Source organism: Osmia lignaria, chromosome 12, assembly GCF_051020975.1.
Source record: "Osmia lignaria lignaria isolate PbOS001 chromosome 12, iyOsmLign1, whole genome shotgun sequence".
NCBI classification, from domain to species: domain Eukaryota; kingdom Metazoa; phylum Arthropoda; class Insecta; order Hymenoptera; family Megachilidae; genus Osmia; species Osmia lignaria.
The window spans coordinates 7,738,933-7,763,443 of record NC_135043.1 but is presented as its reverse complement, the minus strand read 5'-3'; the positions used below and the strand labels follow the sequence as shown (position 1 = coordinate 7,763,443).

At 35.8% G+C, this 24,511-nt stretch overlaps 3 protein-coding genes across 9 annotated transcripts; 2 read left to right on the top strand and 1 right to left on the bottom strand.

The window, feature by feature from the left end:
* The first annotated feature begins 73 nt into the window (after positions 1-73).
* LOC117603149 (uncharacterized) lies at positions 74-3,520 on the top strand. 4 transcript variants are annotated; one of them, XM_034321995.2, is made up of 6 exons: positions 74-200; positions 882-1,199; positions 1,353-1,626; positions 1,730-2,002; positions 2,069-2,163; positions 2,364-3,520. In XM_034321995.2, the coding sequence occupies exons 2-6, from the start codon at positions 928-930 to the stop codon at positions 2,668-2,670; spliced, it is 1,221 nt and encodes a 406-aa protein (XP_034177886.2). In that variant the 5' UTR covers positions 74-200; positions 882-927; the 3' UTR covers positions 2,671-3,520. The 4 variants fall into 4 exon arrangements, with proteins under 4 accessions (XP_034177886.2, XP_034177887.2, XP_034177888.2 ...); XM_034321996.2 differs by having other exon boundaries at positions 88-200; positions 872-1,199; XM_034321997.2 differs by having other exon boundaries at positions 94-200; positions 869-1,199.
* Positions 3,521-3,761: 241 nt separating this feature from the next.
* Positions 3,762-20,512, top strand: LOC117603152 (uncharacterized). Its single transcript, XM_034322006.2, has 6 exons — positions 3,762-4,540; positions 15,714-15,829; positions 18,860-18,975; positions 19,047-19,191; positions 19,760-19,942; positions 20,123-20,512. The coding sequence occupies exons 1-6, from the start codon at positions 4,447-4,449 to the stop codon at positions 20,474-20,476; spliced, it is 1,008 nt and encodes a 335-aa protein (XP_034177897.1). The 5' UTR covers positions 3,762-4,446; the 3' UTR covers positions 20,477-20,512.
* Positions 20,398-24,210, bottom strand: mIF2 (mitochondrial translation initiation factor 2). 4 transcript variants are annotated; one of them, XR_013063195.1, is made up of 12 exons: positions 23,992-24,209; positions 23,667-23,814; positions 23,276-23,589; positions 23,039-23,199; positions 22,741-22,967; positions 22,379-22,649; positions 22,048-22,301; positions 21,692-21,983; positions 21,458-21,622; positions 21,237-21,377; positions 20,724-21,173; positions 20,398-20,585 (listed from the first exon to the last, which is right to left on the bottom strand). XR_013063195.1 is itself a non-coding variant. In XM_034321989.2 (12 exons), exons 1-11 carry the CDS (start codon positions 24,027-24,029, stop codon positions 21,001-21,003), a joined length of 2,184 nt encoding a protein of 727 aa, XP_034177880.2. In that variant the 5' UTR covers positions 24,030-24,210; the 3' UTR covers positions 20,398-20,915; positions 20,977-21,000. The 4 variants fall into 4 exon arrangements, 3 of the variants coding, with proteins under 3 accessions (XP_034177880.2, XP_034177881.2, XP_034177879.2); XM_034321989.2 differs by having other exon boundaries at positions 20,398-20,915; positions 20,977-21,173; positions 23,992-24,210; XM_034321990.2 differs by having other exon boundaries at positions 20,398-20,883; positions 20,977-21,173; positions 23,992-24,210.
* Positions 24,211-24,511: the final 301 nt, after the last annotated feature.

Sequence of the window (24,511 nt, the reverse complement as noted above, 5' to 3'; positions counted from 1 at the left end):
TTACAATTATTCTTGTACCTATGTTCATTTTAATAAATCAATTGATCGAACGATTACGTTGATTGATCGACGAGTGAAATTAGTTTCAGAACAAAGACAATGACCCATCGATCGTTCACGATCCTCGCTAACTTTCAAGAAAATCCGAAAAAGTGTAACGTTTTAAAGATGCTGTCTTATCTCACACGCCATGGGGTCTGGTGAGTGTTCGATAAGGATCGTAAAACAATCTATCAATTCTTTCGAAGCGTGTTCCTCACGAGACTCGATCTCGTTAAGCTTCAATCTCTTATCCAAGCTCGTTTGCAAGGCAAATGCGTACGATCTGATTAGAAGATCTCTGTTAATCGGTTTTTCGACGATTAAGATGGAAATGTTACGAGAAGAATTATAGACATGGAAACGATTAACCTTGGATGCGATATTGACATTGCCATAAACGCATGGAACACATGGAGCAAGTTGCATAACGTACTCTCATGATTTTTACGATCATGATTTTTGCAGTTTTATCTAATAAATTCTTGCAATGTTTATCTTAACATGAAAAGCTAGAACTTTAATTAAAACCTCGTAGAGAGGATAATTGTGTATCAACCTCGAGGTGACATGTATATTTTCTTTGTGCCCAACTTCCTGCCAAAATGATGCTTATTGTCGGGTGAACAATGACGTAATAACACTGCGTGATCCCAGACAATTTTTAAACACTGTCATTCCTTGAATCGACATAGTCAAACATCATGACAATCTGCATACTTTGTAAAACTATCTTTTATCTTGTAATGATAGAGTAATCAGAGAATCGTTCATTTCAATGATTTTATCTCTACTATTCTAATGTTTGATATAAGACTGATGATTTTAGAAGATATTTTCAGGTAAAAGAAGGATCCAGTGATTGGAAGATCCTACCAAGGTTATTGAATGTCGAGCAACGAGAGCTTCCAAAGGAGTAAAAGATTTAAAAAAAATGCAAGAGTCCCTTGTAATTGCGGATGGGAAGTGAGATTCGGTTATGGTGTAGCAGTCACCTTGGCGATATTCGAGGCGAAACGTTTCTTCATGTTGATACTAGAGATATTCGCCGAATGGCAGATCATTCGATTCGCGGGTGGTTTACGACCCGTCATATTTACACTGATAAACGTCAGCTTAGGTTTGCCGACTGCGATGATAACTGTTCGTAGCATACGCGCGTTAGTATTTCGTAACGTTTTGTCTGACAAATAATTATAATAATTAATATTCATATATATTAATAACAAATAATTAATAATTAATATTATGACTATAATTATAGAATGAATTCTTGTAAATTAATTGTAATAATTATATATATACTATTTTAGAAGAAAGGTGCCACGTTGCTGTGCAGAAACCAGACGAACCCTAAGATGCCTGCTGATAGCAATCGCCATATGCGCTATAATGAACGCAGCCACTCTAGTTTCCATAGGATACCACATAAGCGTAAGACAAGAATCGCTGATCGACATTTTCAACAGCTCGATGCGATTGTATGCAAGTGCAGCTTCTTACAAGTACGCCATCGACGAGATACAGTTCATCTTTCAATGCTGCGGTCATTCCTCTTACACAGATTGGTTCCTCTTTGACTGGCAGGTGAATCCACCATTCAAAACGGGTAACTCATTCAACGGTACAAGAGCGTTTGAACATAAATATTTATGTAAAAAGGTACCATGATGTACTGCTTCTTCTTCAGGGAGTGGATTATGCGTCCCGCGAAGAAATGGCTGTGCAGAATCAAATATCCGACGAAGAATATAGGGACAGAGGTGTACCATTCAGTTGTTGCAGTTTAAGGGCAATGGTACCTTGCGAACACTCTGATATCGATACCGATATTAAAACTATAAACACAAATGGATGTGCCGAAGTGATCAGCCCTGTTCTTCTTAGGATCGTCATCGTAGCCTATGTGATGACTACCACTTTGGTGATTATTCAAGTGTTCTTAGGATTTTTAATTACAAAGGTAACGGTCAGACAAGTCTCTGAATATCAAACTTTATATCCTTAACGGTAATAAAAATTATTGCAGATTATAAGAAAATTAATATGCGGTACGTGTCGTTTCTACCATTTTCCCAAAATCTTTGCCAATGAATCTTCCAGCACATCCTTGGACGAGTCGAGGTAATGCAAATTTCGCGTAATTTGAGATAAGAATGAGTGTGTTCTTAAATTGTCCGTGTAATTTGAATAAAAAATGAGTTCAAATGCAACGATAAGGATGTCGCGTCGTTGTGCGTTGCTCCCACGGATAAGATAATCGCGTTAATTCTCGGATTAATGTTTTGAATGATAAATGAACCGCGTTATCGTTCTACATTCAGTACAGAAACGGAGAGGCGAGATTCGAGCTCGGCCCCCTCGAATTGGGAAGCGAAGAAGAAAAGAAAGAGGCCCGATAAACGTTGCAGGAAAAACATGAAACGACAACGGCAAAAGTATGTCCACGCTAAAAATAAAAGCAACGCCAAAGACGATTCCAATTACTCTTCGTCGCCGATAGAATCTTCACCTGTGAACGAACGTTGTCTTCAGCATTCACCCGCGGCTCTCGAGGCAGCCAGGATCAAACCCAGCGTCCATCGAGAGCACACGATATTCACGAAAGGTTTACACGACGGGACACGATGAAAGAGAAAAGGAAGATCGATTAAAAAATCATTTTTCCTCTACGGAAAACGTTTTATGACTGTTTGCCAGAATTTATTGGCGTTCAAAACAGAAGCACCGAGTTGGAAGGAAAGTGCTCTCGGTGGATCAAAAAAGCTTGCGTCGAGTTTGTTTTTTTCCGGGAACAGATGGCAAGCAGTATGGAAGAAGATCCTGTGAACCGTGTGAAAACAGGTGTATACGGAGAAACAGTATCGCCTACGATACTCCTGGAAAATCGATCATGAGGAGAGCTTAAATTCGTGCACAGATCTATAAATTCGGGTAATGAAATGACGCATGGTGCATGGGTCGAGTATGCTGGAAGACAATGCAAATTACGCGGCCACGATAATCAGAAAGTACTAATTTCAATGATTAGAAATACGCTGCGACGAGACGAGAGAGCGTGGGTGGTGGGGATCGTTGAATCTTGTATTTAGTAATTGAAGATCGTCTACCGGAGTGCAGTACGATTCAAAACACCGTACAAGGCGCAGTGGTTATTTAGTAGGTGAACGTAAGTCGCACTCTACATCTACCTTTATCAAAACAGTTTATCGCAGGCTTGTAAAGTTACGACTTGTAGATCACCAACACATATAACGTACGTTTGATGATGCAATTAAACGTACATTTAACTGTGTAGGATGTAGGTTGTGTTTAAAAAACGTATAAATTCGTACTGAAATGTATAGAATTGATTTTCGACATTTTCTAATGCAATTTTTAAACATCTAAAAAATTTCATGAATTAGAAACAGATTTCTGAATTTAAAAATTTAATACTCCAAATATTTTGAATTGAACAGAAACATAATAATATATTGTAGCATAGGGAATATTGAAATACATATATATTTTACGATATTAAGATGTAAATAAAATTAGAAATATTCAAATAAAAGTAAAAAGCCGTCGAACATCAGTTTGTTTTTCCTTCGTTTGAGCGCGCTAACGTCTGAAAGGTCTGATCGGTGAAGTTCGTAAAACTTCGTAAAACTTCGACTCCTCTCGGTAAGGTTCGGCTTCGCTCGAGTCAAGAGGCGCGCTTCTGGTCGGTTTACGTGTATCGTCGGTTCAGTTAACGAGCGTCCGCTTGTGAGTTACGATCGTTGTTGCGGTGTTGTTTTCTTCTCAGTACTTGGTTATCTGCTACTCTATCGATATCGTAGCATGTGCCCACCAGTTCAGAATCACGTATACGTTTACCTGCCGCACCACCAGCCCCATAATAAACTCGTCTCCTACGGCTACCGTTAGGGTTGCCACATCAGTTTCTCCACAATAATCCGCAACACCTACCGTGTACACCGATTGAATTTCGCTCTCCGAAACAGGATCACCGATCAGGCTGTAGCTTAAACGTTCGGGTCTCCATTCGACGTGTACAGTGATAGCATGATTTTTTCTTGGATATTTCAGTGAAATTGTTCGCTCATTTTCTGAGTGAGTTCGCACGTGGTGAATGTAGTGTATACACACGCGCGTCACATCGAGCCACATATTTACCATCCCGGTATTATTGGTGCTACATTTGAACGTAAACGGGGCACAGAAACCAAGGAAGAAGGAACAGTACGAAGCAGGCTAACGAAAAAAGAATCGATCGAGTGAACGGATCGGAACGGAAAGATCGGGGACAAGATACGAAATTGCGAGAGCTGCCGAACAGCAAAGAAAGAAAGAGATCGATAGAAGAAGGGAGAAAGACAGCAATAGAAATCTCATTTCGCCGAGTAACTAGCCACGAGCAAGATGAGCTGCTGTACGAGTGCTCCGATTGTAACCCAGACCTGTGAGACTCTTTTGAGCAAATGCGAAATACCGATCATCGACCTCGCTCACATGGGTAAGTCCACTGTGTACATTGTTCGAAAACTCTCTTCGCGTTATTACCATATATAATAATCGATTCTCCGTCGTGCGTTAATTACGATATACATTAAAAAAAAAACAACCGCAAATTGCAACATATCGCAATCTAGGTCGTAGGTAATACTTACGAAATTAATTGCAATGTAAAATCGACGTAGCTCTAAATCAGCCGCGATCTTACGGCACGTGGCGATACTAGAGATGCATAGTTTTGTTTGACCGCTCTAATGACTAACCGTTTCACTCGATATCATGACTTCACGCGAAAGTTCATGGTTACACTGATCACTGAACGATCGAGTTTATACACGAAGAAAAGTGTGATTTCTTTTTCAATCCTTTTAACGTAACAGCTTTTTTTTGTAAGTGATTTAAACGCCAACACGAATATATCGTGAACTTTATGACTTCGTTGTAACGGTCAATTCTGTGCGTTGCTGAATTATTAGCGACGCTTTCTAAATATACTACACAGGGATCAAAAACCGTTAAGTCTTTCGAGTGGTATTTTTAAACGACGATTTTCTCACGTGTAGAACGTGATCGTCGGGTAAATCGGGTATATAAGCTCGCTTTGAACAACTTGGGTATAAGGAATTTTAGAGATTCAAGGGGTGACGCTTTTACGGTTGCTTGGCAACCAGGCCAAGCAACTGGTCAGACAGACAAGCAAACCAGCAGCAGGAGCAGCAACAGCGTTTGCCGTTCACAGTCGGGGCGCCTACCTCAGGCCCGACGATCCGTTGAGGTCAGAGCCCGTCTCACAAAGAAGGGCCCCTCCCTTGGCGCCCTGTTTCCTTCGTACACGGTGTCTCCTTATTTATCTAACTATATTTTATCAAGAGATTCAGGGACCTTACAATCGAATATTAAGTGTAAAAGAAATATTACTGAAATAATCTCGGGTGAACCGGGTCCCTTAACTTTATTAGAATTTTAAAATCTTAGAATTTAAGAATCTTAGATTGAAAAGCGTACTAGGGAGTGTTAATCCACGTTTTAGCAATGGTTATGGAAAAAATATGATTATCACTATAATGATTCATATTTTACGATAATCATATCAGTCGCGCCTGGTACTATCTCTGTAATTGATAATCAGTGAAAATAAACAGGGACAAGAATAAATATCATACAGGTTTAAGCTTACCATCATTTTTTTATATTAGAATGTTACTTAACGTGTCTTTAACGATTACTCATGATGCATAGACCTTCTAACAGATTTCGAATGCCGGCTGATATTAGAACGAGGAACTTAGTATGTACTAGAGTCGTTGATTCTATTCGTCGCTAGTCAGGGTCATATGGATAAGTTACTGTTCGCGAAGGTTGGTAAACAGGAGCATGTCTACCGTATATGCATACATATATGTATGCTCAACGATTCCAATGAAATATCTCGTGCTTCTTCATAGCCGTGACTGTGGTGGATAATGATTTAAGCGTTCGCTGTAGCAAACACCGTTGAGAATAATGGATTGGAGTGTACGGTGTAAACGAAAATGCAGCCGCGTTTCAATCTACCAACTGAGATCATGAATACCATTTAACTGAACTGTTACAATAACTTCTGTAATGCCTATGTATGTATTAAGAGTTTGCGGCTACCCGAGTTGGGCACTTGTAATTCTACTAATTATCCTCCACTTTAATTGAAATTTGAACCCTTTAGGTATTGCAAATACATCAATTTCTATAATGTCCTGAGAAATTGATAAAATAATTTACTCCCTTTATTAATATGTATCTCTTATGGTCATTCTTATTCGTTATTCAAATAATAAAGTGTGCTCAACTCTGCCTCACAAAATCTTCCTCTATCCTTTTCTTCGTTCAATCCGATTTGACCGATTCTTTCTTCTATATCCCCCCTATATACATACATATATTCCACGTCTGGGCGATAGGCCAACGACCAAACGAATCGCGTGCATATCCAACGCTGGCATCGAGCAACCGAGATACCCGTTTTAAATAGGGTTTCACGTTTGAGATTACAATAAATACGGAAATATTGCCACAATGGCAGCGTTTTTCATTGATTATGCAAATGATGACGAGTACGGTTAATTGAAGTTCTCGAGGGAACCTTTTTATCATTCATCTCTTTTGTGTCGTATGTGTATCATTCGACGTACTTTGGCACAATCGTGGTCAACTGCAACCACTTGTTGTATTCATTTTATGAAACATGTTCCAACGGAAACGGCGATCGAGGAGTAATTGTTGTTTAATTGCGCGAAACTTGTTCCTAACCTGAATCGCAATTCGTGGAAAAATGTATATATGTATACGTCCCTGGACATAATTCTTTGACGAGCTTCGAACGTCACGACACCTTCCTTTATTATACTCGCCTCCTGATTCGTATTTTACTTTCATCGCTGAAAGATCCCTATAACTAACAGCCGTTACAACTAGCATCGGTAATCGCTTATCGCGGTCAACTTCCGACCTTCCTCGAAACGTTCTTTCCTGAGTAGCTTGGCGGTTTCCTGAACGCTGTTTATCTGTAGTTGCGTAATCAAAATATCTAGGTCTTTCCACTTCTTATTCCCAAGAAATAATAAACATTTCCAGGTAAATTAACTTGCAAAGAATTTACCATTTATCCAGTAACGTTATAGAATTTATCCTTCGAAGCCCGAAACTACATCCTTGACAAGACCTCCTGTATCTACAATGATAAATCATTCAATGGCCCTCTTTTGGCGCGTACATTTACATACATTATGTCGAAGCACGTATTCCTATAAGAAGGATGGTCGAAAGACATCGTAGAATTTCTTTTTAAAGTGTAACGTCACCTTTTGTAAGGATAATGTCAATCGAGCAACAAATTTGCTTAGCTCCGTTCACTTTTCGCTGTATGGCGATTCGTTCAACGGATTTAACCGTCGTTACTATCGCGCACGCGCACGCGCATGCGCATGTGCAAAGGGCACAGGCATAAATGAGTGACACGAGTTTTTTTTTCGCGTGTGCATTTACACGTGCCTCCTGGCCACGATGTGCAACGACACAGATAAACGGTTATGCACACCACCGAGAATACATCTTTCAATGTGGATTCTTTCATTCGTTCGTTACGTGGAAACTTCATTAAAATTAATTGCCGGGCGCATCAGCGGTCTCTGAGAAAATAACTCCGTTTGATTGCGCATGCGCACCTCGCCTACTTTGTTCTGTTCCTTGCAATGCCACCCGTTAGTCTTTAGCGAGGATGCATTTATTCACCGACGATACTGTAATCTCGTGACTTTGCTTTGTAGACGTTTATTAATTCAATTGATAGCAGGATGAGTAATTTTGAGGTTAAACAAATATCACCTGGGCGCAAAAAATAAACATAAACATAGTTCTTCTGCCGTTGAAAAAATTGATCAAAGAATATCGATGCTTTTTAACCGACTTTGAAAAAGAGGAAGATACTCAATTCGATATGTATACTTTTTTTTATACATATATATTCGAAATATAATTACAAGTATTTTATTTCAGATTTTCTGCCGGGAATTCTCCTTTGTCCAGTATATTAAGTTGATATTGCATTTTTTTAATAGAGACACTGGTTAATTGATAATTCTTGTTTCACAAAGGTTGAACAACGTTGCTATTGCACCGAAACAACTCCAGTGAGCGTTTAATTGTTCCACGCCAATCATCACTAAAGAATTCGGTCGATAGAGCTCGCGTCCGTAACGGGAAAAACAGCGTGATGCGTGTTTCAAAACGTTTCCACAATAGCGTCGCCACGCTACACGTGTTCCTAAATATTCCAACCATTGCTTTGCTTTCTTTATCATATTTGAATTCTCATAAATCTCCTTGACGAAACGATGTAAAATTTTTCATGTACGTTTGCCTTACCACCTCTGTTAAAGATAACAATAACATGGATTATTCACTGGTCGTTTCTCAACGAGATTTCTTCCCTTTTCTTTTTCCTCGTAACATTCTCCAGTTAGATTACAAACATTAAAGCGTCTCAGAGAAGTGGAATGCACGAGGAGATCGAGTCGAGAGATCGGTCGGCATCCGTAGGCAGCAAATTGCAAAATTCGTGCTTGCGCAAGTACCGTTTGCAATGGTGGCGACGTGGATGACGTTGGCGACTAGGATCGTGCGAATCTTTTTTTCCAGATTCTTGCTCGAACGAAGTTCCATTTATGTCGGTGTAATTCATATCCTGTATTTGTTAATCCTAGAAAACATATAGCTTATTAATTATAGTCCTTTGAAGCTGTTGGCAGGATTACTAGAACCTGATTTGGATTAGAATTTAACCAAAGAGGTAGATTACTTTATAGATTACTTTACCCAAGTCGTTTGCCTGAAAAATTTAGAATATTTTAAAAATGTCCATTTGAAATTAAATACTAATAATTGAACTATTCGAATATTTCCAGTGAAAATTTTATTCCTAAGTCATTAATCAGTAACTGATAATTCATAATGACTCACCTTCCTAAAAATATTCCACATATTTGAATAATTCAGCTAATAAAGTTTAAAACAAGAAAGTAGTAAATTGAGGAAAAGAATGACACACAATTTCCAAGAACATAGAATAAGGTAAAAAAGAATTGGTGACATAAGGAAAAATTGCTTCGAAATATTGAGGGGTAATGGTAATCGCTAAGATTTCCCGTGTTCTTACGTAAGTTTAATCAGAAACGATAATTATTTCAATGATATTCAAGTTACTGAATGCTATTAATGAAAAAATTGAATGTTTCTGAGAAGGCGACAACAATTTCATTACTTTTCGTAATTATGGACGGATAATTGTCAAGAAGACCAAGATCGGTATCGCACAATTAATGCTAACAGAATGTTTAAGCAGCTTATGACTCATAGAATTACAATACTCTCGGTGCATCAGCCTTTTGACACACTAGAATGAGTTCTTCAAATACTTTTCAAAAATATGTTCTTGTGTAACAAGTGGTTTCCTAACAACTGACGGTGGTAAACTTTCAATATTCGCGACGGTTCTGAAAGTGTTGTAGAGTCGAATGTTTGTCGTACAAACGATAGCGCACCATTTGCAAATATTTTAACAAATGTCGGTGAAACACGACGTTAACTTTATACGATAAACAATCACGTGTTCCATCTGATGACTCGTACCACTCGATGATAGGCAGAATTATATTGAATTAATGTTTCAATAAAATTTCACTCAATTTAACTCTGAATCATTTCGAAAACATTGAAATATTAAAACATTACCAAAAATAAAACACCTCCTTTCGACTCATTTCATATGTAATTATGTTAACGCCATTAAAATCCTGGCCCATTTACACCACACAGACGTTGCGAAACTAAATGGTATCAAATTCGTCAGATCTGCAATAAAAAATGTTGTTAAATAAATATAATTGGATAGCAATTAAAAAATTGCGTCGTAAAATATTTATTTTTACATTCCTGTTAATCACTAATGCATTTGCATTGCATCGATTACTTAAATGTTTATAAACATTCAATTTTATTATGTACAATGATGTTCCGCTTGAGGATGGTATTTTTGGTAACGTTGATCTTGCAAAACAGATAGAAAGTGGAGCTGTAATACTTAAAAAGAACTTTCTCTTATCACTCACATCCTCAAGTTGAACATTTTATTTGGTTTCTGAAATCAAAAGATGTAATTGTACGTTATCATGTAAGTATTTAGTTAAGTATCGAGCAGAGTAGAGCATTCATTTTTTATTTTATCAACCTAGTGAATTTTTAGCAATAAATAAAAAATTATTTAAAGCGTTTATCAAATATGAAAAGAATTATTTTCATAGTCAAATGAACAGACTATTCGATAACGTCAAAGTATGACAATGAATGTCGAGTCATCACCATCATCATCTGTATTGTTGAAATATTCAAAATGGCCGAACGCGATGCGCGCGAGGAAATGGTTCTTTCAAAAAGATACGTATATCCGTTCCAGTGGTCGTGTCACGTGTCATTCGCACAATGTACAATAATAGCGTTCCGAAGAAGCTACAGGATAAAAATTTCATCCGTAAAATGTCGTGTCTATTCAATTGTAAAACGCAATTATTGACAAAAGGCAAATCCATATGTTATAGATTGGATTCTAAAGACTAACTTGAACGTTGTTTAAACATTAGCGAATAAACGATTTAGATCGTAATCTCTGAGTTCACTTTCGTCGTTGTGAGCATTAGGTAGAACAGACATTTATGTTACCTGGAAAGCTAGGTCGTGCGGTTATCAGAATTCAACTGAAAGCGATTCATTCTGCTTCCTATTCCGATATCGTTCGTGTTCCATTATCGTGGTTGAATAAGAGAAGATGTAACACGATTGCGTTTAGGAGAAAGCTCACATTCATTTTAACATTTTGTTTGTTTATTTACGATAACTGAAAGATATGCTGCACTATTATCGGTATAAGTATTATTACTTTTGAATTCTTCAAGTTAGAATATCATTGTAAATAACTAGATTTAAAATTATACCTAGGTTATACCTTCTCTGTCTAGGGACCCCCAAGGTCTAGGGACCCCTAAGACGATTTTGCGTTTAAGAATGCAAGAAGAGTAATGTTTACTTGGATATTAATCGATGTAAATGCAAATCTAAATTAATTATACAAGGTTTAATGTTAATTTTATAAATTTTATTTGAGATACTTTTTTTTATGTCATACATATATGTGAAGGGATGGGACATGAAATGGAAAAAACCTTAGGCTCCTTTGAATCTGTATCCCAAATGAACTTCAAAGAATCAAACGAACCGCGTTTCAGACAGGAAGTCTTCAAATCAGTCTTCAATTGAATACTCGTTTCGCTGATTATTCGATCATCAGAATTTGTCGTTTGAATCCCTCCTTCTCGTATAACGACCTCTTTTACGTAAAGTAATCACCAAATGAGTCCAAACGAAAGTAAAACGAAACTACAGCAAAAGAAACATAAAATTTATTACACACTAAAGAAACAGGATTTTGTATTCGTTGAAAGGTATAACTAGCGAAGCATTTGTTTTCACGCGGTGGTCGCGTATACCGTTATCGTCTGTCGCGATCGCATTTTATCGTCGTCGCTCCATCGATACCTTTTTTCGCCTTTACTGCTGCGAAACGATCGAATCTTTCTATAAAATTGAACGCGATTTTTTTGCACACTATGACTACGGAATATTTCTAAGAATACGAGTATTTTATTCTTTTCCGTTGATTCAAAGCTTTCTCAGAAAGAAACAGCGCCACCATGCGTGTTAACGGCAAAACATTCAAATGCTCGATGTTTTGCCGGAGTCGATGATTTATTAAACATACATATTTCGCAAATCGATATAAATATTTTAACGACACACTTTATCCGTATTATGTATCCGGTGCTGTCGAAATCGACGATTACTTACATATTGTTCGCCGTCTTTAATGCGCAGTATAAGCATATATTTTGCAAAACAAATCGCAGATTGGACGTTAATCTAACCTATTCACGGAAATGTATTCACCGGTATCGTTCCTGCGTGATGGCTAATAATCTCGCGTATATTTTTAACGTTCTCGTATTTTTTGAGGGATTAAATGCTTAACGATAAAATCGTAGTATTGTCATACTTTACGTGCTGAAATGGAAAGGTAATATTTCAGATTCGATAAATTGTAATAAAAATCATAATATCAGAGCTTGGTAATCATTTAATCTTTTGACTTGAGATTCATAACGTTCTCACTCGATTCATCGATCGAGTATCGACTTAAAACTGTTTCTAGGGTGTACACACAACCAGGAGAAAATTTTCACTAGTTTCTCCTGGTACCGACAGTCTCACCGATACTTTCGCTCAGTGTATAACGATAGAGTATACTGTTACTAAGGATGCATTTTAATATTGTAATCATCCAAAGAAATAGGAGAATCCATTCAAGCGACTTGAACTGATAGAACCGCACTATCTGCATAATTTCTTTTTATCGCTGATGCACATTCTTAATAGCACGTGTATGCTGTAGGTAATCCTTATTTTTTGTATTTCCTTTATGAACACTAAAATACAGTACGCTATAATTAAACATTATTTGCTGCCGTAGGAAGTTTCTATTGTTTTATTGCTAAGGTTTTGATTTCAAATAAGCGGTTTGGAAGATATCGTGGCCACTGCAATTGATCTCGAGAAAAGGGCGTTCTACGAGAAGAGCTGTATTTCCCTCATTATTTAACATTTTACTTTTAAATAAATCTTAAAACAACCTTAAAACATGTATTTTTCGATGGTATATTTCACTTCATAATAAATATTTATTAGGACGGCAAAAAAAATCTTGAAAATAACCAGATCTCAACTAGGCGTAACCCCTTAACGACGCTTCATTTTTTACCGCGCTGTTTACCGGTTCCGTTCGCCGTTTACACGTAAACAAAGAGTGTAGCAGGTAATCAGGCTAAGTGGGGAAACTTAAAAACGTTCCGTGATATGTTTGCAATGGATTTCCATCGGTTGATTTACTATGCCACAATCACGCGGTATTCGAAATGGTGGAGGGAACGATTTACGACAACATGTGACAAAAGACCTTCGCCTTCGCCTTCGTCGCCGTCGTCGTCGGTAATCTTTGCAGAAAACGTTGCCATTCGCGAGGTGTTTGTACATTTTCTTGGCATCGTTAATTGATCCACGATAGTCAGGCTTACTTTCCAGATTAAGATTGTTTTGCAGTTGAGGGCTCTGCAAATCTGCTGCTTGAAAGATTGATCGGTTTTCTTTCTTCATAACTGTCGTCAAAAGAGTATTAAAATGATTCTGTCATACTTTATTTAAGGAAACAATGGGAAAAAATATTAATTCAATTAGCAGCCTTATTATTTGAATGGATCTGAAATCATGTTCCTAATTTTACTGAGAATGGAAATGGGACAAGTTTGTTGAAATTTTAAAAAGAATTCCTCCTTTTCCTGAACAAATTAGCTCATACATAAATTCATTATTTACTTATCAGACAACTTAATTAACAGTTGCATTTTAAGGTAACTCAAAGATCCTTCGTTTCATTGTTCCATGTTCACCTTCGCCTTCCATCAGTATTCATCAATCAACCAGGAAACTTCCTGTATTCAGTCCTTTTACAAATTAATAATAATTGAAAATGATTTTACAAATTACTCTTCATGGCCATTTAAAAGTAATAATTTTTATAGAAAAATACTTCATGGTGGGAGATCAATCGCATATTCAAAAAACAGAGAGAGACATTTAATCATAGAAAGTGAAGCAACATCAAAAGCAAAGTGAACCAAACACACGAAGCGTGTTGCGATGATAGAAATCAAGAGCCTCGCTTCCGGTCCTTTTGTTCCTTTCTACGATCTCCCCTTTGCGAGTATATGGAAAGCAGGTTCCTCGTCTACTATCCATTAAATTCGAAACAATTATTTATTTCCACGGGTCGTTTGTTCCGTTACATCAAACGCTATTCGATATTGTGTAAATTCGATCTGTTGTAACCGGAACTACCTGGTTCAAATCAATTAGCATCTCGTCGTGTTTGTCCAACTATTTCACGGAAGCCAACGTGCTACCTTGCTGCTAACATTTTCCAAGGATCCTATGAATCACTTCGCGTGCAAATTTTTCGTGATTATCCTCGAACTGCTCTATTTAGAATTAGATTTCGCGATTAGATTTCTTCGACTGTACAGCGGTTGCTTGTTAATCGTGACCGAGATCTATGAATTGTGTCCAAGATTATGTGGATTAAAATTAAGACTTCAAATTGTTAAGGAAAGATTTTTGATTTATAATTTTTGAGATAATAGTCCATAGTTTAGAAAATTAACAATTTTAATGAATTTGGAACTGTAAAGAAAGTTAGAGTCGCTGAAAGGTATAATAGTTTGAACTTAATGATTTGTAAAAGTAATTTCACTATATTTGTAATTATGTACTAAATTAGAAATATTTACAGAACCACTTGTGTTTTCACAAAAACCTAAAAGTATGGTCGAGAGGACATATGGTGTAAAGATAACACCAAACACCTTTGATATCTGTATAAAAATCGATTATAGAATGTGTCCTTACTGAAATTATCTTGTTCTTTCTTTTATAAATAATGCGCATTAAGAATTATCAATGATAATGTTTCATTAATTATGATAAATCCCTGGAGATGAAAAATTGCTTTTAAACATAAATCCATGGATTTAAGTTAAGAAATTAAATCTACTTTTTTTATAGATAACCGATAAAACTTTGATAAAAGATGTCGATTAAAACGTTTAATCATTCGATCTTTTTGCAATGCAATGAGACACAAGAATTTCTAGATACCGTGATAATTAAAAGAAAAAAAATTCCGTCGCTTAGAAGACTTTTATGATAAATCGTTTCTTATAAGACTTCAAAAATTTCTCAAGACTTAATTCTTTCTGGTTTCGACTTTTGTAGAATTGGCCTGATGCCCTGGCGATATTAGCGATCTTTTCGAGGACATAGAAACGCAAAGAGGAAATGCCCTCTCTCGTTCTCTCTTTGCCGATCTTTGCTCTGTTCTCATTCTTTCTTTGTCCCTCGAGCGTCGAGACGTCACAGAAATAGCGAGCTAAATAGGAAATACACAAGTTGGGACATTTTGGAGCATGAGTTCACTGTATACAGGGTGATACTAATGCTAATCAAGAAGCTGAAACTTGCAAACCGTTTTGATTAACTTCGTTAAAGACCACATTTTTTTTTTCAAAGATTTTAATTACAAATCCTCTGAAAAGATAATTTCTATGCAAAAGTGCAACACACTTGAAACTTATTTAAAACGGTACCAGTTTCAACCAGTTCAGAGAAGCAAGCGTTCTCGTTTTTCGCCAGATCCTGATAAGAGAAACGGTATCACAGAGATCTTGTTACAACGCCACGCGGCGACACGATTGCTTTCTCGGGACTTCTTCGTGAGAACGTGATTTCGCCTCGCGACACGTGTGATCGCTAAAAAATCCACGGAATAATCACGTTTCCTTTTTTCTTTTGTATCCGTGTAAAACGTTTACATCCATGAAATTCGATGAAAAATACCGAATCTAATTTAAGTCACGTAGGCTACGTAGAAATCCTTTATCTCTTGATCGTTCTTTCCTCTCACTCTATCCGTCTTCTTATTCCAGGGACTGCGAGATGTCCTCAGAAGGGTGTCGTGAAACAAGTGGCTTCGAAGCTGGTAAGGGCGCTGTCCGAGAAAGGACTGGCCTTGCTCGTCAACCACGGCATTCCGGAATGCAAGGTACGCATTTTTATCGATACACGTCCGATATAATCATCGTATCCAAAAGCAAGTCGCAAGAGCATGTAATTCCATCGAAAGGAAAAAATAATTTTATAATTTGACCACTCGACTCTGCGGGATAATACGAGCTAACCGAATCAAATTTCGAACAGTTAATAAAAACATTTCCACTCTACTCTAATTACAGCTACTTGATACAGTTTCACTCAACGAATTTCATTCGACACCGTTATTTCGGCTAGTTTCACGCAAAGTTCAATCAACTTACTGTATTAATTTATTACAGGAAAATATATCGAACTACCAATACTGAAAAATGTCAAGTTTGATAGGTACCTTTTACTCGTTAGAGATTATAGTTAAATGGTAATCTAAGTACCGTGCGTCGCCGACTCTCCGATAAAGGTGACTTCAGTAAAAAAGGGTTAATATCAAAGACCGAAGTTTAACTAAAATTATGAATAAAAGATACTGATGGAACTTGATATTTCTTACCAATATTCATAGATTATTTTCAATAATTGTACCCGTTAAAGTAGAAATAAACTGATTTCCTCGTGTTACACGCACTATGAGCTCTTACCTTGTAACGAAACACGCGTCCTCGGTTATGTTACAAAATTACTGACTCGCGTAGAACCAGAATTAAAAGAGTCAAGGCGAAAATACGAGTTGAAGGAAAAGCGGAATTTGCGAGTCCGCGCGGCGATACGATTCGCTAAAAGAATCGTTAACGAGTGATTTGCTGCGTCCTCGTCGTGACAGATTGTGCAATGAATAATTGTAAAGGGTTCGATGATAAAAGCTTATGAATCTCGCGATGACCTTGCCGACTGAAGAAGACCTTCTGTCGAGGCGATGGTGAACATTATCATTGCCGGTTTGTTACAGTTTCCCGAGATAATTCATTCGAGAATTATGACGCGTGCTCTACTATAAATACGTTCGTTTAATTATCGTGTATCTTCACGCTACTACGAGTATAATGCGTTAATTCATTTAGTACATACTTATACACATTGCGTTTACGCTATTCTTTCAGTGACCGATATCCAACAAGGGGTTAACATACCGAAGAACGTCTATGACTTCCTGTTCTTATCAGTGATCATTTTAGTCAGACAATTTTGACTAATTGTCTTGTATACTATTTTTCTTGTCAACCTTTTCATGATTACTCAGGGTGCCCCAGTTCAAAACATTGACAGTCTAGCATGATTTGATAATGTAAAAGTATTATGAAATAGTATTTGTATTATATCAATTGGAAGCTTGAAAATTATGGAAAATTAGTTTGCTAAAAAACAATTCTATTTAACAAGATACCTTGTTTAACAAGAAAATTCATTCAATTTACTTAATTAAGGAATAACGAATGCCACCTGGATGCAACTGGAAATTATAGCTACTCTAAGCACTTGAGCTACTCTGAAACTTGAGATTTTTCAAAATCTTCCATAATTATCAAACACTCTAAAATTTTAATTCTACTGTAATATATATTCAACATAAAATTCTTTGCTTCCTGTAAATTCCTTAAATAGAAGAATATAATTCGTTAGTGTTATTTAGCTTATATAGATAATGCTTGCAAGTTAATGATATAAACTCTTTGAACGTCTATAACTATCACCCTCAAAATATCTGCAAGAGCAAATTCATCCAGACATCGCAGACGCGTCTCTTTTTTATCTTATCTATACAATTTATATAAAAATATATATGAAAAGCTGTTTGACAAACTCATCCACAAGTGAATAGAATCTTTCAGACTTTAAAGCAGGCACGTTAAGAAACGAACGTGTTTTTAGAATTACACTCGTTACGGTCAGAAATTATTGGTTCTACCTTTGTAATGACTTTTTTTTATCAAACATTACGTAAGAGGTATATTACAACATCGATAATAGCTAGGAAGCCAGCATTCATTATTTCACAAGCTTCGGTACGTTGTCTATTACCTCTCTAGTGTCTCTCCTCTTATACTCTCCCTCTCATATACTGATTTTCAATAATTGTGCAGTTTACATTGACGTCATGATATTTCGTTATCAAACGTGTATGTACATAAGCTCACAGATGCTTCAATTGGCCTGTACGAACCTATCGTTTTTAATTACCTTTAGCTTTAATCAGATTAAGAATTATTGGAGGAGGAGGAGGAGGAGAAGGAGAAACAAGATTTTTGTCTAAGAAGACCAAGTTCTTTAGAAGTATCAATTTTTATTTATTATTTCACATAATAAGAACATTATTCTATTTTTTATATTTTCTAATCTATAGTGAAATGTAGAAAAGGGTACCCTGGCCGCTATTTATAAAGAAAATTTTTAAAATTACAAAACTTTGTGAATACGTAAGAAATGTTCTGATTATAATATAATTCTCGTTTGCTACTTATTTCCAATTTAAGAAAATGAATCTATGACGCACCATATGTGTCTTACGTTATCTATTCAATGCAACTGATGACGTACACATATGCCTCTTAATATCAGTAATAAAACAGCTGTCGCCGAGATAAAATCATATAAGAAGTAAAGATAATGAAGAAAAAAGATGTACAAAAATTAACAAATTATATTTACCGAAGTAAGCTTGTCGATTATAAAAACCATGATATATAAATTTTTAAAAAAATTCTGGCTCCTAGAAAATAAGAAGGCTTCAAATTATAAGTCAAACGTAGGTCGTTTTTTTCTTTTGTTCAATTTTACAACACACTAACTAAAGTGGCTCTTATCACCACGATGACAAATTTAACGTCACCAGTTATCAGGAACTCGAGGATGTCACTTGCCAAGGTGACATATTTCCAATAGCAAGTAAAATCGTTAATTACATAATGGTACATTCGATCAGGTGCAATGTTGGAATATTTTATGCAAGAATCGCTGAGTACAGAAAGAATGCTTGAAAGAAAAATATAAAATTTAATTATCTTGATTATGATAATTTGAAAAGAAATTATGGCTTTTTAAATCCTTTTCAAATATTATTACAAACATCTTTTATGTCTGCTTACAGATGAAGGCCGCTTACAGAGCTTTCGATTCCTTTTGCGAGCTACCAGAAGAAGTTCGGAACAAATACGAGCGGGCTTCGTCGGGCAATCACGGATACGTGAAACCAGGACCATCCCAGTAAGATTTAACATTTGTGATCCGTAATCACGTTTGAATATTTCTCATCAAGTTTTTCGAATTTTGTGCAGATATACCGATGAGAAAGAAGCTCGTCATGTTTTCAATGTGACCGGATGCGGGGGTACTCTTCCGGACGAGGAGGTGTCCGGCTTCAGATCAGCGGTCGATGAACTTGCTCGTGATTTCAAGCAACTATCCGCCATGCTTTTAACCGTAAAGACATTTTTTCTCTATTAATCGACGTTGATACGAAAAACCAATGAGCCATTTTTAACCATCTTTTAATGTAAAAACAATTACTCTGATGCAAGAGTCAGTGTTTATTGTGTTTCATCATTTGGTTACTTCTAAATCAATTAATAAGATTTCTTAATTATTTGACGATACATAAAGAACATCAGGAACGTGTAGAATTATCTGGCTCCTGAATCAAATTATCTTTACGCTACTTACAAAAATTCAATTGTTAAATTTAGAGCAAATATTCCATTGAATTGAACAGATTGATTCATAAGTAATTCCTTTGTTAGTTTCGTATTCTTTCTGTATTTCTAAAGTTAAATCATCGCGCTTAAGTGAACACTACTTAAACAACGATTTGAAAATTCATGGACAGTTCGTTTAATAAAAAAATGTGAGTTGCTTTCACTGTGAGTAACCCTACAAACCAATCTGTCCGAGGGTCGAACTAACGCGATTGGTTTCTTCGGTTGCTTTACAGCTATCAGTAGGTACTATAAAGTAAAAATAGGGGCCAATGTATGTGATGTATGCCTTGTAGGCTCTGGCCGTGGGCCTAGAGCAATCCCATGATTTCCTGCTCTCGAAGCATTCACACATGCTGGGACCTGGTAACAAGACGACCCTCCGTCTGCTTTACTATCCACCTCTCGGTGCACCAGTACCAGGATTGGCTCGTTGTGGCGCGCATTGCGATTACGGCACTTTCACTTTGTTGGCACAAGTATGTAGACGCAGCAAGCTAGACAAATGATAAAACTTGTATTAAAGTATAACAATGATAAAGCAATCACTGCTGTCATATGAGATAAATTTTTCTAATTAATTCTATACAATGAAATTTATTAAATAGTAAACTTCATAAAAGAACAGATTGTCTATGAAATATTACCATTATTTTTAGGATTGTGAAGGTGGTCTGGAAATACAAACTCCATACGGAGAACGATGGGGAAGAGTCGGTCATCTTCCTGGTGCTATTTTGGTGAATACTGGTGATATTTTAGCGAATTGGACCAACAATCAACTTCCAGCATTAAGACACCGTGTTGTTGTACCGGAACTCTGTGGCCGGGGTCGCCATTCCATTGCATTCTTCGTACATCCGGACGACAATATCCCCATCGAGCCTTTGGATACAAAAATTGCAATGGCTAATCAAGAATCAGCACCGTGTCGTTTACAAAAAAAAAAACGCGGCGTTCTGAACGCGTACCATCATCTTCAACGTCGTCTTCGTGAAACTTACGCCTCTTAACGAAGGCGATTGTATTTTTATATTTTTAAATCAGGATATCAAGGCTACAGATTAAAAAAAACTTCTAATTTTTAACTTCATAACAATGATAGATATAAAAATTTGATTTCTGAAAATGAAACATTTTTAAATTAGTACAATCAATCATTAACAATGATATGATGATTCGTATATTCGTTTAAATCAATAAAATGTAAAGACCACAGTACTGCATCACAAAGGTAATAATAAAGAAATTTGTACTTACACTTTGTAAACATGCATTTTATGCAAATAACTTAATTACCCATTGATAGAAGGAAGACAAGATATTTTAATTTTTTTTATTTTTATTTTATGTTGTGTGAATATATTAGTTTGTAACTTTTTAAATGCAAGTGTACCACTAGCATAAAGTATGGCACCGCCTATTGATAAGAACAGTGAAATTTTCTAAATACTGAAAAATAAAAATCATCTGATTTTAATAAAAATATCATTTGGATCAGATGGTTCCATACTTTTGGCCAGCAGTGTATATAGACTTAAAATCCAGGATCCCAGTCAACTGTTAGACGCTGAGTTTGTAGTTTGTAACATACAATGGTGTCTCCGGGTTGGAATTGTATAGTTGGATCTTCAAATCTCAGACCACATTCGAGATTAGTTTCTATCGAAGATACTTCATCTTTTAAATGCCTCATTGATGTTAATTTTCCTACAACAAAATATTCAGTTGTTATTTATTATTAACATACACAAGCCTGTATGATATATTTACCTTTGTAAATAATTTCATTGTTTCTGATTACATTATACAATTCAGATTTTAAAAGAACACCTTTAACGCACCGACAACCCGCAACCAATACTTTTTTCTTTCCCTCTTTGATTTCGAATTTTTGTTGTACCTTTGCTTCACCTATATTTAAAACAATAAATGGTAAACAAATGTTTTTCACAACTTTACATGCAACATTTAGTTTGTTACGTTGTAGGTACCTATGACTTCTTCAACCTCAACTTCAGGTAATATATTATTGATTTCTTCTTTGAGGTCGTCAAAAAGCTTATACACGACGTTATAAAATCGAAGGGATATACCTTTTTGCTTAATTTCATTTTCCAATTTCTTATGTATATTTACATTAAAACCATAAATAATTGCTAAACAAAATATATAATTTAAAATAATTTCTAACAATGCAACAATATTTGTTTTAAATATTATATTACCATTAAATGTTTCTGCTAATTGTACGTCTGTCTCTATAATAGGGCCTACGCCGTAATGAACAATATTTAAACGACAGATTTTATCGGATTGATAAGTATCTAAAATATCCAATAATGCTTCAACACTCCCCGATACATCTCCCTTGATAATGACGTTAATTGTAGGTAAATCATCCTCCTCTTTTCCCTTCTCTTTTTCTTTGTTTTTTTCTTGTCGTTTTTGCTGTAACTGTTTTAATGCTGATTTGTCCTTTCCAAACAACCATTTTACTTTCAAAAATTGCTTATATTCCTGTAATTATCGAAACATTTGTCATGTAAATAATTTTTTATAATTCGACATTTGTTGATATTACCTTCAGGTGTTTTTCTTCTTTCTTTTCAGCCATTATTTTATGTTCCATAGCTAACGCTTGATTTTGTTGATGTTCTCTATGCTTGAGAATATTATGCAGTACTCTGTCATTTTCCACTTCTAATATTTCATCCCCAACATCAGGTAACGCTCTCCAACCAATGATCTGTACCGCTTCTGATGGTTTGGCTTCCAAAGTTGGACGGCCAGAGTCATTAAACATAGCTCTCACTTTTGCCCATGCTAATCCCGACACTTAAAAAAACCAAAATCAACTTAATAGCTTATTTGTTTAATGACAATTTATATTATTTATACGCATTATTCTTTACCTAAAAGACATCCCTTTTTCAAAGTGCCGCGCTGAATTAAAGCTGTAACTAATTTTCCGCGGCCAACGTCATTAGTACATTCAATGATAACACCTTCAACTAATCCTGTTGGATCTCCTCTTAAATTCATAATTTCAGCTTGTAACACTATTGCTTCTGTTAACTCTTCAAGATTAATTCCTTTTAAAGCAGATATTTTAATACACTGAACATCACCACCAAGTTCCTCAACTATTATACCCTGCTTTGCAAGCTCGTTTTGTGTATTTTTCTAAAACAAAAATTATGGATTTAAAAATTGACCGAATTTAATTTCGAGCTCGATATTAAAAATAAATAATTATTATTTAAAAGAACATTACAATATTAGCATTAGGTTTGTCAATTTTATTGATAGCTACAATAATAGGAACATTGGCATCTTTTGCCATTTCTATACTTTGCAAAGTTTGATCCTTAACACCATCATCAGCTGCTACTACTAGTACCACAATATCTGTTACATGAGCCCCTCTATATCTCATAGAACTAAAAGCAGCATGTCCTGGAGTGTCCAAAAATGTAACTTGTTCCCCAGATTTTAAGGTCACTATAATTAAATCATTATTAAATTCACTTTATTCACTATCATTTCATTTGGTATTTACTACTACTACTCACCATTAAAAGCACCTATGTGTTGGGTAATTCCACCAAATTCTGATTTTATAACATCTGAATGTCTTAATGCATCCAGCAGAGTAGTTTTACCATGATCAACGTGTCCCATAACTGTCACAATAGGTGGTCTTTTTACTAGCTGACTTTTATCAGGTGGAAGCCTAGGTAAAATTTAAAATATTTCATAGAATTATATTAATATTGTATCATTATTTTTAAAAAGTAGTTTTACATTACCGTTTAACATCCTCATATGTTGATTCTTTCTTTACCTTTCCTGGTGCTATAACTTTTGCTCTTGCACCACACGCTTTAATTACTTCAACTGCTAAAGGCACTGTTAAAACAGTATTCTCATCGAAATGCATATTTTTGTGCTTAATCCAAAGGCAGTCTATAACATCGTTAATAGCCTTTTTAGAAGAGTTTGCTAATTCTGTAACAGTCATATTATCCCATATTTCTACTGTTGGTAAAATTCGTCTTTTAGGCTCTTCAAGAGGTATGGTAGGATCTTTCAAAATCTGTTCTTTCAATAATATTTTAATATCCTAAAAATAATTCAATATTTTAGTTCTTGTTTAAATGTACACTTAATAAATGTATATGTAAATATATCTATATAAACCTTTTGTTCTTTATAACCTCTTTTCTTTAATAAGATGGATGAAGTACGATAACATTGGTAATGTGCTTGTGATAAACAAAAAGTCTGTAAAATGTTATTTATACTTTGTTCTCTCCATATAGAATCCATCAAAAATTGTCTTGGCAAACTGTAAACATATAAAGTAACAAATTAAATTTCTACTTACATTTATGAAAGAAGGTTAAATATATTATATAATATATATTTTAGGTAACATCATAAGTAACATATACTCCATAATGAAGTTATTAAAATATGATATGAAAACATGAGTAATACAAAATTACAATGTATAAAAACCTACCAAAATTGAATATAAGATCTAGCCATAGAAGCTACCATGTTGATCCCGGTATATTGTATGTACTTACATATATAAATACATATGTATACATATACCGCAGTTCACCAGAGTCCATAACTGCGACGCGCAGGTTGGAAGATGGTGGGGGAACGCAGCGAGCTCTCTGCTAATCGCTTTCCACTTCGTTTGGAAGTATCGCCAATCAGGGCGAAGATGCGTACTGGAGAAGCGCAAAGAACGAAAACTGGTCTTTTCGCAGTTATGCACTCTGATGAACTGCGGTATATACAGAGAGATCATACCTATCATACAATGAGTTTTCGTTGGTTCTGCCCATGTTAGCTCTGATCGGTTCAAGCATGCCTCATATGCGCAAGTGCTTTGCGGCACCAAGCATACATATCCAGTGGCTTTTTATTTAGTATACTCTTGCACATCATCTCTTCTTTCCTTTATTCAAATATCTTTTGTCCACCGTGTACATGACCACGAAGCTAAAAGTAAGCGTAGAGGGAACCCC